Here is a 17820-nt window from a genome sequence, read left to right as displayed (position 1 = left end):
CCATATGTAGCAGGGACATGTAGGAGGTTGTCCTGGTTCCTGTACTATGCGATATTTTCATTAATGACTTGGGTAACGGTGTGGAGAGTAGACTTAGACAGTTAGTGGATGACACCACGTTGAGAGGGGTTGCAAGCACTTTGGAGGGCAGGATTTAAATTCCAGATCACCTTGGTAAATCGCAGAAAGGGTCTGAAATCAACAAACTGAAATTCAGTAAAGACAAGTGCAAAGTCCCATCCTTAGGAAGCAAATTGTCCAGCTCTAACTGGCAGGGGTGGGGCTTCGGATACATGTGCCAAATTTACATTGTTGTGATGATTATATCACTATTTTGTTTTGTATGTCCTGGTACATTTTCTCATAATTTTGCTGCATATGTAGTTTTTGAAGGGATGTACATGTATTCTGTATTTGAGGTGCAATGATTGGAGGGACATATATCTCCCAGCTCTGTGGAACTGCGATGTGTGTGGGACTGAAAGACTCACCACAGAAAATATTCCTGTTTCCTGGTCCTTCTCCCCTATAGCTCCTAATCCTTCTGTTTACATTTCAGACACTAACAAAACAGCTGCCTATCTCTTTATTAGCAACTTATGGTCAAGATGAAATTTCTAAAAATTGTGTGCATAACTGGTTGAAAGTCCAGTCTTAAAGGGTCCCTCAGAAGATTGTCCTCGGTCCCATACTATTAATTTCATTAATGACTTTGGTAATGTTGTGGAAAATATACTTTTACAATTTGAGAATGACACCCAACTGGGAGGTGTTGTAAGAATTTTGAAGGGCAGGATTTGAATTCAAAATCACCTTGACAAATCGGAGAATTGATCTGAAATCAACAAGATGAAATTCAATAAAGACAAGTGCAAAGTCTTATACTTAGAAAAGAAACTGTGCTACTCTAATCGGCACCAGTGAGGCCTCACATGGAGTAATGCAGTGGTAGGCAACCTATGGCATGCGTGCTGAAGGCACGCGAACTGATTTTCAGTGGCACTCACACTGCCCGGGTCCTGGCCATCGGTCCAGGGGACTCTGCATTTTAATTTAATTTTAAATGAAGCTTATTAAATATTTTAAAATCTTTATTTACTTTACATACAACAATAGTCTAGTTTTATATTATAGACTTATAAAAAGAGACATTAAAATGTATTACTGGCACGCGGAACCTTAAATTAGAGTGAATAAATGAAGACTCGGCACACCACTTCTGAAAGGTTGCCGACCTCTGGAGTAATGTGTCCAGTTCTGGGTGACACACTTTAGTGGGAAAAATGTGGATCAGCTTGAGATAATCTAGAAGAGATTTACAGAGATGATGAAAGGGTTAGACTGAAGCTATGAGGAAAGGCTAAAGAAAACTGGGCTTGTTTAGTCTTGAGAAACCAAAAACTGAGGGTGGCTGTTGTGTATGTTCAGGGCTCCTGTACAGAGGATGGTGATCAATTGGTCTCCATGCCCACTAAAGGTAGGATAAGGTATAATTTGCTTAATTACAAGAAGGCAGATTTAGGTTAGATAACAGCATAATTTTAGGCCTGATTTAGGCTTTCAAGGGAGGTTCTGGAATCCGTGTCACTAGAATTTTAAGAACAGGTTAGTCAAACATCCATCAGCCCTATATTTCGAGGGTCCTATGTTTCCGTATACTATTAAGCGCAGAGCAATACATTCAAACTGAAAGTCAGGTGTAACAAGAGAGTAATCCCTCCCCTTTACCTCCATGCAGAAGGCCTACACAATTATATTAACCAGTTAATGTACCTGATGCTCTTCTTAATTATGGGCATGAGTGGGACTGATTAGTGCATAGGGTTGGTACAGGCCATCTGCACAGGGGAGAATTTCACCCAGAGTGCATTGGAAAGAAAGACTGCAAGGGAAAGGAAAACCAGAAGGCCAATAATATGATGCAGCATCATTTTTAATGGGAACGAGCATCAGAGTTTGCACTTACAGAATGAATTAATGCAGAGTACAGAAATTGTATTTTCAGGGTTACAAAGAGAGCTACAACCAATCACCAGCTGCAGAGTGATGCATGTCACACAATCTGTTCTGCCGTCTTGCAGCCAGCCAAGCAGTGTGAAAATCATCTCACATTTTCCACCAGATTAAGTCACTTGTGGTAGACTGTCCAGCATCAAAAAGGACAAAGCATAATATGAGCATAAGACTAAACTGTAAAACCGCTACACCATAAAGAAAAGGTAACATATAACAAGAAGAAGCCATACAGAGCCCTGGATTATATAGGCAATGAACACCCACAGCCCCCACTGAATTTGAGTGGAGCTGTATGCTCTGATTTTTCATAAGTTGAATGGTGAATCTGTCTTCTCTTCCATTTCCTGGTTGTTTCTTCTTCCGTGGTTCTTTCTTCTGGGTTTAACATGGGCCACAGCTTCCACGGCGGGAAGAATAGCACTTCCTACCATATCTCCTCCCATACCCGCATAAGACACCATAGCCACCCCCATATCCACCACCATAACCACATAAGCCCCCATAATCATATGAGCCTCCATAACCGCTTAAGCCCCCATAACCATATGAGCCTCCATAACCGCTTAAGCCCCCATAACCATATCCACCCTCTAAAGCACCCCCATATCCACCACCATAACCAATTGGGCCACCCAAAACACCACCCCCAAATGAGCCCCCAGCTCCATAGGGTAGAGCTGGTAAGGTGATTCCCACTAGGCTGTGTTGAGGGCAAGTAGAGAGAATTGGTCCTGGGAATAGCACGGAAACCGGTGGTGGATAGACCACTGCTGTTGAATCTGCACACGAGGTGATACAAGGCTCATTGCGGGCAACAACACACGGATCTGGGCATATGTCAGGATAACACGGGCTGGGTCGGCAAGACAGGTCTTTGCAGGAAGACATTTTTTGTGATGGTCGTAAACCTGAAACACACAGAAGGGAGCAGAGGAAACTTAACATGCTTGAGGGAGAGCGGCTGTTCAATAGTTATATTTGAAATCTGACCTCCATGTTTTAATGGAAACAGCAGGGTCAGATTATCAGCCCAGGCAACCCATTGTGATTCCAGTGAAATCACCCAAAGAGCTGGCAATGTGTATTTACACATAAAGTGTCAGAATAATACAGTCTATTATCTAAGGCTGAGATTTTTCATAATTGTCTCACAAATTTCCATGTCCAATCCCAAATTATAATTATTGGGAACAGGGGTCCCAATCCCATATGTAGGTTTGAAAATCCCAACCAGATATTTGTAAAGTCAGCATGTGCAAACATCTACGACTGACTAGCTACAGAAAGTCTCCTATGCAAAGAAAGACGCCTCCTGTCCCAACACTTGTAAAATCACACCACACAGGACTTAGTTCAAAATTCAAAACTATCAATAAAGCAGCAATTGGCGGCAATCAGAGCCAAAGAAACTTACCAAGCTCACCAAGGAGAGGAAGTCAAGAGCAGTGGATAGAACAACCTGGAGTTGCAGGCACTTTTATACACCTTCTAAGTCAATGGGAAGGATAGTAAACACCCTTTATGCACTCAGACCTTGTCATTAACCCCAAAACTATTTTCTTGAATGGGCAAATCCTCTAATTATTGTAATAGCTTTGATCATAGTTAATGATTACTAATCAATTCACTGTCCCACATAGGATAACATGCATACTACTACTTGTGGTTCCCTTTCATCTTGAATCTTTATGGGCCTGTTAGCTTCATGGTATTATCCCACTGACTTTCTTGGTGTCAACACGGGAATCAATCCAGCTGCAGTTCTTTCATTCTGCTTTGAATAACTTCAGAGTATGAGGATGAATCAGAGATGTATCACTTGTACAATCTGCTGTCACGGACAAGATTCCATGTTAGTACTTTATATCCAGACTTGTATCTAATTAGCGCAAGGCGGAGTTTACCCTTGGAACTCCTTGGAGGAACAGAGGCATTAATCTGCATGCTTGGAATACCTACCCATAACTATCCCCAAACATGTGTTTGCGCCAACATGCTTTTGAAATCCATGGATGTCTTTCTAACCAGTTCAATTGCCTTCAAATCAGGCCTTCTGGCTTACAATACTCTCCTGGACTTACAGCCAATACATGACCTATTAAAAACTCCAGTACCTGCTAAGCTTTCAAAATAGACCTGAAGCAGGATTGAATAAGTACATATGTCTTTGTGTTCTACCTATGCCCAGAAATGACATTAAGCCTAATGTGCTTAGAAATTCCAGTCTGAAGTGAAGTCCTCTCAAGTGATCAGTGATTTAGAGTCACAAACTCAGCTGATGATCACAATAGAGCACATAAGGTCTACTTAATGCACTCATTCCCCTGAGTTGCAGCGAAAAGTGGCAGTAGGTGAAAGGAAAAAGTGCAGTGTTGTATTAAAGCTTGGAATTAAAAACTGTTCTGTGCTTGTTACATTTAAATTAAGATGGTTAAAAGCAGCATTTTTCTTCTGTAGAGTAAAGTTTCAAAGCTGTATTAAGTCAATGTTCAGTGGTAAACTTTTAAAAGAACCAGCCTCATGTTTTGTTCAGCGTTACGAACAACCTCCATGCCCAAGGTGGTTACAGCTCTGAGGTTCTACTGTCTGTAGTTTTTGAAGGGTGGCACATATATTCAGTATTTGAGGTGGGGTGATGGGAGGGATATATATCTCCCAGCTCTCTGGAACTGAGATGTAGGTGGCACAGAAAGACTCTCCATTGAGAATACCCCTGCTTCCTGGTCTCCCTCCCCTTTAGCTCCCAATCCTTCCATTTACAGCTTCAGACACTAACAAAACGTCTACCGAGCTATTTCTTAACAATTTATCCTTACGCTTCTTTATGAGTTTAGTAATTCTCACAACACCCATATGAAACAGGTCATTATTATCTTATTATCTAAGAAAGTGATCACTGATGCTTTCAGCCTAATTCAGTTGCCCACGGCCACTCCAGTGGAAAGCCTGGGACTGGAACTCAGGAACACCTAATTACTAATAGTCTTGTTAGTTATAATTTGAACTCTAATATCTCCAGGATAGCAGCTGTGTTTCAGGGCCCCATTGTGCAGCTCAGTATATAAACTCAGAGTGTATGCTGCATTATGAACACATTATGACAAACAATAACAAGGGGATTACTTTAACTTACTTCTAATAGCGGATAGGAATCTGAGGTTGAAATACCCACTACAATACTACAATACCCACCTGCTGAAGTGAAAAAACAGATTGACAGAGCCAGACGAGTGCCCAGAAGTCACCTCCTACAAGACAGGCCCAACAAAGAAAATAACAGAACACCACTAGCTGTCACCTTCAGCCCCCAACTAAAACCTCTCCAGCGCATCATCAGAGATCTACAACCTATCCTGAAAGATGATCCTTTACTCTCACAGATCTTGGGAGACAGACCTGTCCTCGCTTACAGACAACCCCCCAACCTAAAGCAAATACTCACCAGCAACCACACATCACTGAACAAAAACACTGACCCAGGAACCTATCCTTGTAACAAAGCCCGATGCCAACTCTGTCCACATATCTATTCAAGTGACATCATCATAGGGCCTAATCACATCAGCCATACCATCAGGGGCTCGTTCACCTGCACATCTACCAATGTGATATATGCCATCATGTGCCAGCAATGCCCCTCTGCCATGTACATTGGCCAAACCGGACAGTCTCTACGCAAAAGAATTAGTGGACACAAATCTGACATCAGGAATCATAATACTCAAAAACCAGTGGGAGAACACTTTAACCTGTCTGGCCATTCTATGACAGACCTGCGGGTGGCTATCTTAAAACAGAAAAACTTCAAAAACAGACTCCAACGAGAGACTGCTGAGCTGGAATTGATATGCAAACTAGACACAATCAACTCAGGATTAAATAAGGACTGGGAATGGCTGAGCCATTACAAACATTGAATCTATCTCCCCTTGTAAGTATTTTCACACTTGCTTCTTATCAAACTGTCTGTACTGAGCTATCTTGATTATCACTTCAAAAGTTTTTTTTCTCTTACTTAATTGGCCTCTCAGAGTTGGTAAGACAACTCCCACCTGTTCATGCTCTGTGTATGTGTGTGTATATATATCTCCTCAATATATGTTTCACTCTATATGCATCCGAAGAAGTGGGTTGTAGCCCACGAAAGCTTATGCTCTAATAAATTTGTTAGTCTCTAAGGTGCCACAAGTACTCCTGTTCTTTTTGAGGTTGAAATATGATTCTGAAATATTGTAGAAAAGTGGAATTTTCTTTTATTTATATCAGCTTGGGTCACAAGCCTTCAGGGACCTGCACAAGGGCTTAACTTGAATTGTGTGAAAAGCCTCATTGAGTTCAAACCATCAACTCAAACACTTGAAATGCAGAATGTGAATATGTATCGCAGGAAGGGAGATGTCGAGATTTTTGTGGGGTATAAAACAAGCCAAGTTTTTAGAGTGTATTAATGAGGTATCGGAGGAAATTCATTATTCAACTAAAAACCTTTTCCGATTTTTTATAAGAATAGCACTCATACTTCCTTAAAGGTTATAATACATTAGGGAAAAGACATTACATTATTAATGGAGAGTAATTATTTTAGAAACTCAAGTGTATCTTGTTAATAGTAAGGCTTTTGATTCAGTCCAACATGGGATTCTCTTAAACAAATTAGGGAAACATTTCCCTCGACCACATGTTCGAGATGACATTTCTAAAAAGTGGGCGCATAACTGGTTGAAAGTCCTGACTCAAAGATTAGTTATCAATAATTTCCTTTCTATGTGGGAGACATATTTAGTGGGGACCCAAAAGAAGCTGTCCTGAGTCCAGTACTATGCGATATATTCTTTAATGATTTTAGTAATGGTGTGGAGAGTACACTTATACAATTTGTGAATGACATCAAGCTGAATGGGGTTGTAAGTATTTTGGAGGGCAGGATTTGAATTCAAAATGACCTTGACAAATCGGAGAATTGGTCTGAAATCAACAAGATGAAATTCAATAAAGAAAAGTGCAGAGTCTTATAATTAGGATAGAAACTGTCCTGCTCTAATTGGCACCAGTTAGGCCTTAGATGGAGCATTGTGTCCAGTTCTAGATGACACACTTAGGTAGGAAAGACGTGGACCAATTGCAGAGAGACCAGAGGAGAGCTGCAAAAATGATAAAAGGTTTAGAAAATTGGAGCTATGAGAAAAAGTTAAAGAAACCTTGGCAAATTTAGTCCTGAGAAACCAAAAACTGAGAGGGGGGGAGGGGATCTAATAACAGTCTTCATGTGTGTTCTGGAGTGTCATAGAGAGGATGCTGGTCAATTTTTCTCCATATCCACTAGATAGGACAAGGAAAAGTCTGGAAAAGAGAAGACTGAGAGGGGACATGACAACAGTTTTCAAGTAAGTAAAAGGTTGTTAAAAGGAAGAGGGAGAAAAATTGTTCTTCTTAACCACTGAGGATAGGACAAGAAGCAACGGGCTTAAATTGCAGCAAGGGCGGTTTAGGTTGGACATTGGGAAAAACTTCCTAACTGTCAGGGTGGTTAAGCACTGGACTAAATTGCCCAGGGAGGTTTTGGAATCTTCATCATTGGAGATTTTTAAGAGCTGATTAGACAAACCCCTGTCAGAGATGGTCTAGATAATACTTAGTCCTGCCATGAGTGCAGGGGACTGGACTAGATACCTCTCGAGGTCCCTTCCAGTCGTATGATTCTATGATCATCTGCAACAAGGGAGATTTATGTTATATATCATCATAAACGTTTTAACTATCATGATAGTTAAGCTCTGATTTTAGGCTTTCAAGGGAGACTGCAGAATCCTCATCACTGGAGGTTTTGAAGAACAGGTTAAATAAACACCTGTTAGGGATGGTCTAGGTGTACTTGGTCCCACCTCAGTGCAGAGGAATTGACTATATGACCTCTCGAGGTCTCCTCCTGCCTTATATTTCAAACAATTCTATGACTCTATAGAATATTTAGAAGAGGGAAATATAGTCTTTTTGAGAGTCATTTATTTATTCCCATTCTATTAGAGACAGTGTAACAAGGGAGTAATTCCCTCCTGTGCAGAGAACCCACACAGTGTTATTGACCAATTCATGTACTGATTCTCTTCTTTCTTATGGGCATGAGTGGGATTGATACAGTGCATAGAGCTTGTGTGGACTATCTGCACAGGGGGGAATTCAATCCAGAGTGCTTTGGAAAGAAAGAATGGAGGGGAAAGGAAAACCAGAAGGCCGATAATATGATGCAGCATCATGTTTAATGGGAACGAGCATCAGAGTTTGCACTTACAGAATGAATTAATGCAGAGTACAGAAATTGTATTTTCAGGGTTACAAAGAGAGCTACAACCAATCACCAGCTGCAGAGTGATGCAAGTCACACAATCTGTTCTGCCGTCTTGCAGCCAGCCACGCAATGTGAAAATCATCTCACATTTTCCACCAGATTAAGTCACTTGTGGTAGATTGTTCAGCATCAAAAAGGACAAAGCATAATATGAGCATAAGACTAAACTGCAAAACCACTACACCATAAAGAAAAGGTAACATATAACAAGAAGAAGCCATAGGGAGCCCTGAATTAATAGGAAATGAACACCCATAGCCCCCGCTGATTTTGAGTGGAGCTGTAGGCTCTGATTTTTCATAAGTTGAATGGTGAATCTGTCTTCTCTTCCATTTCCTGGTTGTTTCTTCTTCCGTGGTTCTTTCTTCTGGGTTTAACATGGGCCACAGCTTCCACGGCGGGAAGAATAGCACTTCCTACCATATCTCCTCCCATACCCGCATAAGCCACCATAGCCACCCCCATATCCACCACCATAACCACATAAGCCTCCATAACCATATGAGCCTCCATAACCGCTTAAGCCCCCATAACCATATGAGCCTCCATAACCGCTTAAGCCCCCATAACCATATCCACCCTCTAAAGCACCCCCATATCCACCACCATAACCAATTGAGCCACCCAAAACACCACCCCCAAATGAGCCCCCAGCTCCATAGGGTAGCGCTGGTAAGGTGCTTCCCACTAGGCTGTGTTGAGGGGTAGTAGAGAGAATTGGTCCTGGGAATAGCACGGAAACCGGTGGTGGATAGACCACTGCTGTTGAATCTGCACACGAGGTGATACAAGGCTCATTGCGGGCAACAACACACGGATCTGGGCATATGTCAGGATAACACGGGCTGGGTCGGCAAGACAGGTCTTTGCAGGAAGACATTTTTTGTGATGGTCGTAAACCTGAAACACACAGAAGGGAGCAGAGGAAACTTAACATGCGTGAGGTAGAGCTGCTGTTCAATAGTTATATTTCAAATCTGACCTCCATGGTTTAATGGAAACAGTAGGGTCAGATCATCAGCCCAGGCAACCCATTGTGATTCCAGTGAAATCACCCAAAGAGCTGGCAATGTGTATTTACACATAAAGTGTCAGAATAATACAGTCTATTATCTAAGGCTGAGATTTTTCATAATTGTCTCACAAATTTCCATGTCCAATCCCAAATTATAATTATTGGGAACAGGGGTCCCAATCCCATATGTAGATTTGAAAATCCCAACCAGATATTTGTAAAGTCAGCATGTGCAAACATCTACGACTGACTAGCTACAGAAAGTCTCCTATGCAAAGAAAGACACCTCCTGTCCCAACACTTGTAAAATCACACAACACAGGACTTAGTTCAAAATTCAAACTATCAATAAAGCAGCAATTGGTGGCAGTTGGAGCCAAAGAAACTTACCAAGCTCACCAAGGAGAGGAAGTCAAGAGAAGTGGATAGAACAACCTGGAGTTGCAGGCACTTTTATACACCTTCTAAGTCAATGGGAAGGATAGTAAACACCCTTTATACACTCAGACCTTGTCATTAACCCCCAAAATTATTTTCTTGAATGGGCAACTCCTCTAATTATTGTAATAGCTTTGATCATAGTTAATGATTACTAGTCAATTCACTGTCCCACATAGGATGACATGCATACTACTACTTGTGGTTCCCTTTCATCTTGAATCTTTATGGGCCTGATATCTTCATGGTATTATCCCACTGACTTTCTTGGTGTCAGCATGGGGGATTAATCCAGCTCCAGTTCTTTCATTCTGCTTTGAATAACTTCAGAGTATGAGGGTGACTCAGAGATGTATCACTTGTACAATCTGCTGTCATGGACAAGATTCCAAGTTAGTTCTTTATATCCAGACTAGTATCTAATTAACGCAAGGCGGAGTTTACCCTTGGAACTCCTTGGAGGAACAGAGGCATTAATCTGCATGCTTGGAATACCTACCCATAACTATCCCCAAACATGTGTTTGCGCCAACATGCTTTTGAAATCCATGGATGTCTTTCTAACCAGTTCAATGGCCTTCAAATCAGGCCTTCTGGCTTACAATACTCTCCGGGACTCACAGCCAATACATGACCTATTAAAAACTTCAGTACCTGCTAAGCTTTCAAAGTAGATGCGAAGCAGGATTGAATAGGTGCATATGTCTTTGTGTTCTACCTATGCCCAGAAATGACATTAAGCCTAATGCGCTTAGACATTCCAGTCTGAAGTGAAGTCCTGTCAAGTGATCAGTGATTTAGAGTCACAAACTCAGCTGATGATCACAATAGAGCACATAAGGTCTACTTAATGCACTCATTCCCCTGAGTTGCAGTGAAAAGTGGCAGTAGGTGAAAGGAAAAAGTGCAGTGTTGTATTAAAGCTTGGAATTAAAATCTTGGAACTGCATCTCCATCCAGGACCGAAGAAGACAATGATGTTCTTCTGGGACGATGCTGCTAAGAAAGCCCAGGAAGAATCACATGACAGATGGAAATGAAGCCCACTGTCACAAACACACCGAATACATTTGTTCTCCCACAGATATCAAGAGCACAACAACAAAGTCACTCAGGACTCCCATGCAGTTACTTCAGTAAAGGAGTCTAATGTCTTTTAATGTAGCTTGACACACAGCACCTCAAATGACCTTCATTTTCTAAAGTGCATTGGCATGAGCATGACAAAAGTTACAGAACAAGGCAATCTTGAACCTCTGCCACCATTTTGGATTTACTCTTGATGGAGCTCTCGAGCCCTGCTGTGGCACCATTTTTACTCCCACGTTGCAGTACTGTAAAGGAAAACACTAGCTTCAGGGTGGTGGAGAATAAGGCACTTTGGTTTCATTTCAGAACACATTCAGTAAGTATTTGGGGCCTGAGGTCCATGTGAAAAACCAATAGAACCAACCATTTGCCCTGTATTTCCATCAGAGGTCTCATCCGACAGCAAAGTACAATATAGTCTTATAGCAGGGTAATATGGGAGGGAGAGTTCAATAAAAAGGTCTCTGCTCCCGGTGAAGCTGCCTCGATTTCCAGCCACTTTGCCGAGGGATTTCACTCTCAGAAACAGAGTGACGAACACACAAAGGAGTAAATTCTCATCTTCAACTGGTGTAATCTTGGCGTTACTGTGTAGAGGACAAAGGAGCTATACTGGATCTCTGCAAAAGTAAAGGAGAACAGAATCCTGACCTGTGTCTTGTACCAGAGGCAGGGCCAATCTAAGCCTTTAATCTATCCAGTCTATGCATTGACACCATGAATTTCTCAAACTGCCTGTGTTATTGAGGGCCTGAGTTTTGGGCTCCCAACTTGGGAAACATTCATGGAGTTCCCTTTTCAGAATGTGCGTGCTGAGCGATATCAGAAAGTATCTCTAGTTGAGCACCCAAAATGTGAGGCATCACAAATCACTCGTCCCTTTTGAAAATCTTGACCTTGGCTCTAGCTATAGATTTCCTGAGTGATCTTGGTCAAATCAATAACTTCAGTCTCTCCATATGTAACACTATGTCTTTTCTCCCTTGGCCGTCCAATGCTGTCCTGCAGCAGGGTGTTGACCAGCTAGGTTAGATTTGTTTTCTCTGGATGGATGCCCGGAGCTTCTTGCTCCTCTCCATCAATTATAGCCAGCTTGGCGTTGGGTAATGGTATGAGTATCGCCTCTGGCTCTAAGGAGCCCTCTGATTGGCTGGGAGATAGCTGCCCACGTCTCTACCCCTTTGCTTCAGCCTGAGAAGGAGCAAATAGCGATTTAGTCTTTCTTTTTAATGTAGAAATGTTGGAATGTGTGGAAACCCAAACACAATTTGGCTTGACCTGAAACTTTGGCTCGAAGCAGCCATGTGCTGGTGGGCAACATTTAGGGCAAGCAATTGTTTTTATCCTCAGCAGATTGAATGGGCACATATCTGCTGAATCTATACGGTTCTGATGTTGATCTCACTATCTGGTTTTCTTTGTGTTGCGTATGTGCCAATATAATGCATCATAATTTTGTAACATACAGTAGAACCTCAGGGTTATGAACACTGGAGTTACCAACTGACCAGTCAACCACACACCTCATTTGGAACCAGAAGTATGCAATCAGGCAGCAGCAGAGGCAACAACAACAAGAAAAAGCAAATACAGCACCGTGTTAAACATAACTACCAAAAAAGTGAAGGGAAAGTTTAACAAAAAGATTTGACAACTGTTCTGTGCTTGTTACATTTAAATTAAGATGGTTAAAAGCAGCATTTTTCTTCTGTAGAGTAAAGTTTCAAAGCTGTATTAAGTCAATGTTCAGTGGTAAACTTTTAAAAGAACCACCCTCATGTTTTGTTCAGCGTTACGAACAACCTCCATGCCCAAGGTGGTTACAGCTCTGAGGTTCTACTGTCTGTAGTTTTTGAAGGGTGGCACATATATTCAGTATTTGAGGTGGGGTGATGGGAGGGATATATATCTCCCAGCTCTCTGGAATTGAGATGTAGGTGGCACAGAAAGACTCTCCATTGAGAATACCCCTGCTTCCTGGTCTCCCTCCCCTTTAGCTCCCAATCCTTCCATTTACAGCTTCAGACACTAACAAAACGTCTACCGAGCTATTTCTTAACAATTTATCCTTACGCTTCTTTATGAGTTTAGTAATTCTCACAACACCCATATGAAACAGGTCATTATTATCTTATTATCTAAGAAAGTGATCACTGATGCTTTCAGCCTAATTCAGTTGCCCAAGGCCACTCCAGTGGAAAGCCTGGAACTGGAACTCAGGAACACCTAATTACTAATAGTCTCGTTAGTTATAATTTGAACTCTAATATCTCCAGGATAGCAGCTGTGTTTCAGGGCCCCATTGTGCAGCTCAGTATATAAACTCAGAGTGTATGCTGCATTATGAACACATTATGACAAACAATCACAAGGGGATTACTTTAACTTACTTCTAATAGCGGATAGGAACATGAGGTTGAAATATGATTCTGAAATATTGTAGAAAAGTGGAATTTTCTTTTATTTATATCAGCTTGGGTCACAAGCCTTCAGGGACCTGCACAAGTGCTTAACTTGAATTGTGTGAACAGCCTCATTGAGTTCAAACCATCAACTCAAACACTTGAAATGCAGAATGTGAATATGTATCGCAGGAAGGGAGACGTCGAGATTTTTGTGGGGTATAAAACAAGCCAAGTTTTTAGAGTGTATTAATGAGGTATCGGAGGAAATTCATTATTCAACTAAAAACCTTTTCCGATTTTTTATAAGAAGAGCACTCATACTTCCTTAAAGGTTATAATACATTAGGGAAAAGACATTACATTATTAATGGAGAGTAATTATTTTAGAAACTCAAGTGTATCTTGTTAATAGTAAGGCTTTTGATTCAGTCCAACATGGGATTCTCTTAAACAAATTAGGGAAACATTTCCCTCGACCACATGTTCGAGATGACATTTCTAAAAAGTGGGTGCATAACTGGTTGAAAGTCCAGACTGAAAGATTAGTTATCAATAGTTTCCTTTCTATGTGGGAGACATATTTAGTGGGGACCCAAAAGAAGCTGTCCTGAGTCCAGTACTATGCGATATATTCTTTAATGACTTTAGTAATGGTGTGGAGAGTACACTTATACAATTTGTGAATGACATCAAGCTGAATGGGGTTGTAAGTATTTTGGAGGGCAGGATTTGAATTCAAAATGACCTTGACAAATCGGAGAATTGGTCTGAAATCAACAAGATGAAATTCAATAAAGAAAAGTGCAGAGTCTTATAATTAGGATAGAAACTGTCCTGCTCTAATTGGCACCAGTTAGGCCTTAGATGGAGCATTGTGTCCAGTTCTAGATGACACACTTAGGTAGGAAAGACGTGGACCAATTGCAGAGAGACCAGAGGAGAGCTGCAAAAATGATAAAAGGTTTAGAAAATTGGAGCTATGAGAAAAAGTTAAAGAAACCTTGGCAAATTTAGTCCTGAGAAACCAAAAACTGAGGGAGGGGAGGGATCTAATAACAGTCTTCATGTGTGTTCTGGAGTGTCATAGAGAGGATGCTGGTCAATTTTTCTCCATATCCACTAAAGATAGGACAAGGAAAAGTCTGGAAAAGAGAAGACTGAGAGGGGACATGATAACAGTTTTCAAGTAAGTAAAAGGTTGTTAAAAGGAAGAGGGAGAAAAATTGTTCTTCTTAACCACTGAGGATAGGACAAGAAGCAACGGGCTTAAATTGCAGCAAGGGCGGTTTAGATTGGACATTAGGAAAAACTTCCTAACTGTCAGGGTGGTTAAGCACTGGACTAAATTGCCCAGGGAGGTTTTGGAATCTTCATCATTGGAGATTTTTAAGAGCTGATTAGACAAACCGCTGTCAGAGATGGTCTAGATAATACTTAGTCCTGCCATGAGTGCAGGGGACTGGACTAGATACCTCTCGAGGTCCCTTCCAGTCGTATGATTCTATGATCATCTGCAACAAGGGAGATTTATGTTATATATCATCATAAACGTTTTAACTATCATGATAGTTAAGCTCTGATTTTAGGCTTTCAAGGGAGACTGCAGAATCCTCATCACTGGAGGTTTTGAAGAACAGGTTAAATAAACACCTGTTAGGGATGGTCTAGGTGTACTTGGTCCCACCTCAGTGCAGAGGAATTGACTATATGACCTCTCGAGGTCTCCTCCTGCCTTATATTTCAAACAATTCTATGACTCTATAGAATATTTAGAAGAGGGAAATATAGTCTTTTTGAGAGTCATTTATTTATTCCCATTCTATTAGAGACAGTATAACAAGGGAGTAATTCCCTCCTGTGCAGAGAACCCACACAGTGTTATTGACCAATTCATGTACTGATTCTCTTCTTTCTTATGGGCATGAGTGGGATTGATACAGTGCATAGAGCTTGTGTGGACTATCTGCACAGGGGGGAATTCAATCCAGAGTGCTTTGGAAAGAAAGAATGGAGGGGAAAGGAAAACCAGAAGGCCGATAATATGATGCAGCATCATTTTTAATGGGAACGAGCATCAGAGTTTGCACTTACAGAATGAATTAATGCAGAGTACAGAAATTGTATTTTCAGGGTTACAAAGAGAGCTACAACCAATCACCAGCTGCAGAGTGATGCAAGTCACACAATCTGTTCTGCCGTCTTGCAGCCAGCCACGCAATGTGAAAATCATCTCACATTTTCCACCAGATTAAGTCACTTGTGGTAGATTGTTCAGCATCAAAAAGGACAAAGCATAATATGAGCGTAAGACTAAACTGCAAAACCACTACACCATAAAGAAAAGGTAACATATAACAAGAAGAAGCCATAGGGAGCCCTGAATTATATAGGCAATGAACACCCATAGCCCCCGCTGATTTTGAGTGGAGCTGTAGGCTCTGATTTTTCATAAGTTGAATGGTGAATCTGTCTTCTCTTCCATTTCCTGGTTGTTTCTTCTTCCGTGCTTCTTTCTTCTGGGTTTAACATGGGCCACAGCTTCCACGGCGGGAAGAATAGCACCTCCTCCCATATCTCCTCCCATACCCGCATAAGCCACCATAGCCACCCCCGTATCCACCACCATAACCACATAAGCCTCCATAACCATATGAGCCTCCATAACCGCTTAAGCCCCCATAACCATATGAGCCTCCATAACCGCTTAAGCCCCCATAACCATATCCACCCTCTAAAGCACCCCCATATCCACCACCATAACCAATTGAGCCACCCAAAACACCACCCCCAAATGAGCCCCCAGCTCCATAGGGTAGAGCTGGTAAGGTGCTTCCCACTAGGCTGTGTTGAGGGCAAGTAGAGAGAATTGGTCCTGGGAATAGCACGGAAACCGGTGGTGGATAGACCACTGCTGTTGAATCTGCACACGAGGTGATACAAGGCTCATTGCGGGCAACAACACACGGATCTGGGCATATGTCAGGATAACACGGGCTGGGTCGGCAAGACAGGTCTTTGCAGGAAGACATTTTTTGTGATGGTCGTAAACCTGAAACACACAGAAGGGAGCAGAGGAAACTTAACATGCGTGAGGTAGAGCTGCTGTTCAATAGTTATATTTCAAATCTGACCTCCATGGTTTAATGGAAACAGTAGGGTCAGATCATCAGCCCAGGCAACCCATTGTGATTCCAGTGAAATCACCCAAAGAGCTGGCAATGGGTATTTACACATAAAGTGTCAGAATAATACAGTCTATTATCTAAGGCTGAGATTTTTCATAATTGTCTCACAAATTTCCATGTCCAATCCCAAATTATAATTATTGGGAACAGGGGTCCCAATCCCATATGTAGATTTGAAAATCCCAACCAGATAGTTGTAAAGTCAGCATGTGCAAACATCTACGACTGACTAGCTACAGAAAGTCTCCTATGCAAAGAAAGACACCTCCTGTCCCAACACTTGTAAAATCACACAACACAGGACTTAGTTCAAAATTCAAACTATCAATAAAGCAGCAATTGGTGGCAGTTGGAGCCAAAGAAACTTACCAAGCTCACCAAGGAGAGGAAGTCAAGAGAAGTGGATAGAACAACCTGGAGTTGCAGGCACTTTTATACACCTTCTAAGTCAATGGGAAGGATAGTAAACACCCTTTATACACTCAGACCTTGTCATTAACCCCAAAAATTATTTTCTTGAATGGGCAACTCCTCTAATTATTGTAATAGCTTTGATCATATTTAATGATTACTAGTCAATTCACTGTCCCACATAGGATGACATGCATACTACTACTTGTGGTTCCCTTTCATCTTGAATCTTTATGGGCCTGATATCTTCATGGTATTATCCCACTGACTTTCTTGGTGTCAGCATGGGGGATTAATCCAGCTCCAGTTCTTTCATTCTGCTTTGAATAACTTCAGAGTATGAGGGTGACTCAGAGATATATCACTTGTACAATCTGCTGTCATGGACAAGATTCCAAGTTAGTTCTTTATATCCAGACTAGTATCTAATTAACGCAAGGCGGAGTTTACCCTTGGAACTCCTTGGCATTAATCTGCATGCTTGGAATACCTACCCATAACTATCCCCAAACATGTGTTTGCGCCAACATGCTTTTGAAATCCATGGATGTCTTTCTAACCAGTTCAATGGCCTTCAAATCAGGCCTTCTGGCTTACAATACTCTCCGGGACTCACAGCCAATACATGACCTATTAAAAACTTCAGTACCTGCTAAGCTTTCAAAGTAGACGCGAAGCAGGATTGAATAGGTGCATATGTCTTTGTGTTCTACCTATGCCCAGAAATGACATTAAGCCTAATGCGCTTAGACATTCCAGTCTGAAGTGAAGTCCTGTCAAGTGATCAATGATTTAGAGTCACAAACTCAGCTGATGATCACAATAGAGCACATAAGGTCTACTTAATGCACTCATTCCCCTGAGTTGCAGTGAAAAGTGGCAGTAGGTGAAAGGAAAAAGTGCAGTGTTGTATTA

The 17820-nt window shown here is 41.5% G+C and overlaps 3 protein-coding genes across 3 annotated transcripts; all 3 read right to left on the bottom strand.

Moving 5' to 3' along the window:
- Positions 1 to 2397: 2397 nt before the first annotated feature.
- Positions 2398 to 2904, bottom strand: LOC135892767 (scale keratin-like). The gene has a single exon (XM_065420562.1). The coding sequence runs from the start codon at positions 2902 to 2904 to the stop codon at positions 2398 to 2400; it is 507 nt and encodes a 168-aa protein (XP_065276634.1).
- Positions 2905 to 8735: 5831 nt separating this feature from the next.
- Positions 8736 to 9242, bottom strand: LOC135892631 (scale keratin-like). The gene has a single exon (XM_065420428.1). The coding sequence runs from the start codon at positions 9240 to 9242 to the stop codon at positions 8736 to 8738; it is 507 nt and encodes a 168-aa protein (XP_065276500.1).
- Positions 9243 to 15831: 6589 nt separating this feature from the next.
- Positions 15832 to 16338, bottom strand: LOC135892632 (scale keratin-like). Its single transcript, XM_065420429.1, has one exon. The coding sequence runs from the start codon at positions 16336 to 16338 to the stop codon at positions 15832 to 15834; it is 507 nt and encodes a 168-aa protein (XP_065276501.1).
- Between the last annotated feature and the right edge of the window lie 1482 nt (positions 16339 to 17820).

Source organism: Emys orbicularis, chromosome 20 (assembly GCF_028017835.1).
Source record: "Emys orbicularis isolate rEmyOrb1 chromosome 20, rEmyOrb1.hap1, whole genome shotgun sequence".
Taxonomy (NCBI): domain Eukaryota; kingdom Metazoa; phylum Chordata; order Testudines; family Emydidae; genus Emys; species Emys orbicularis.
The sequence above is the reverse complement of the archived record's forward strand: the minus strand, read 5'-3'. Positions and strand labels throughout refer to the sequence as shown.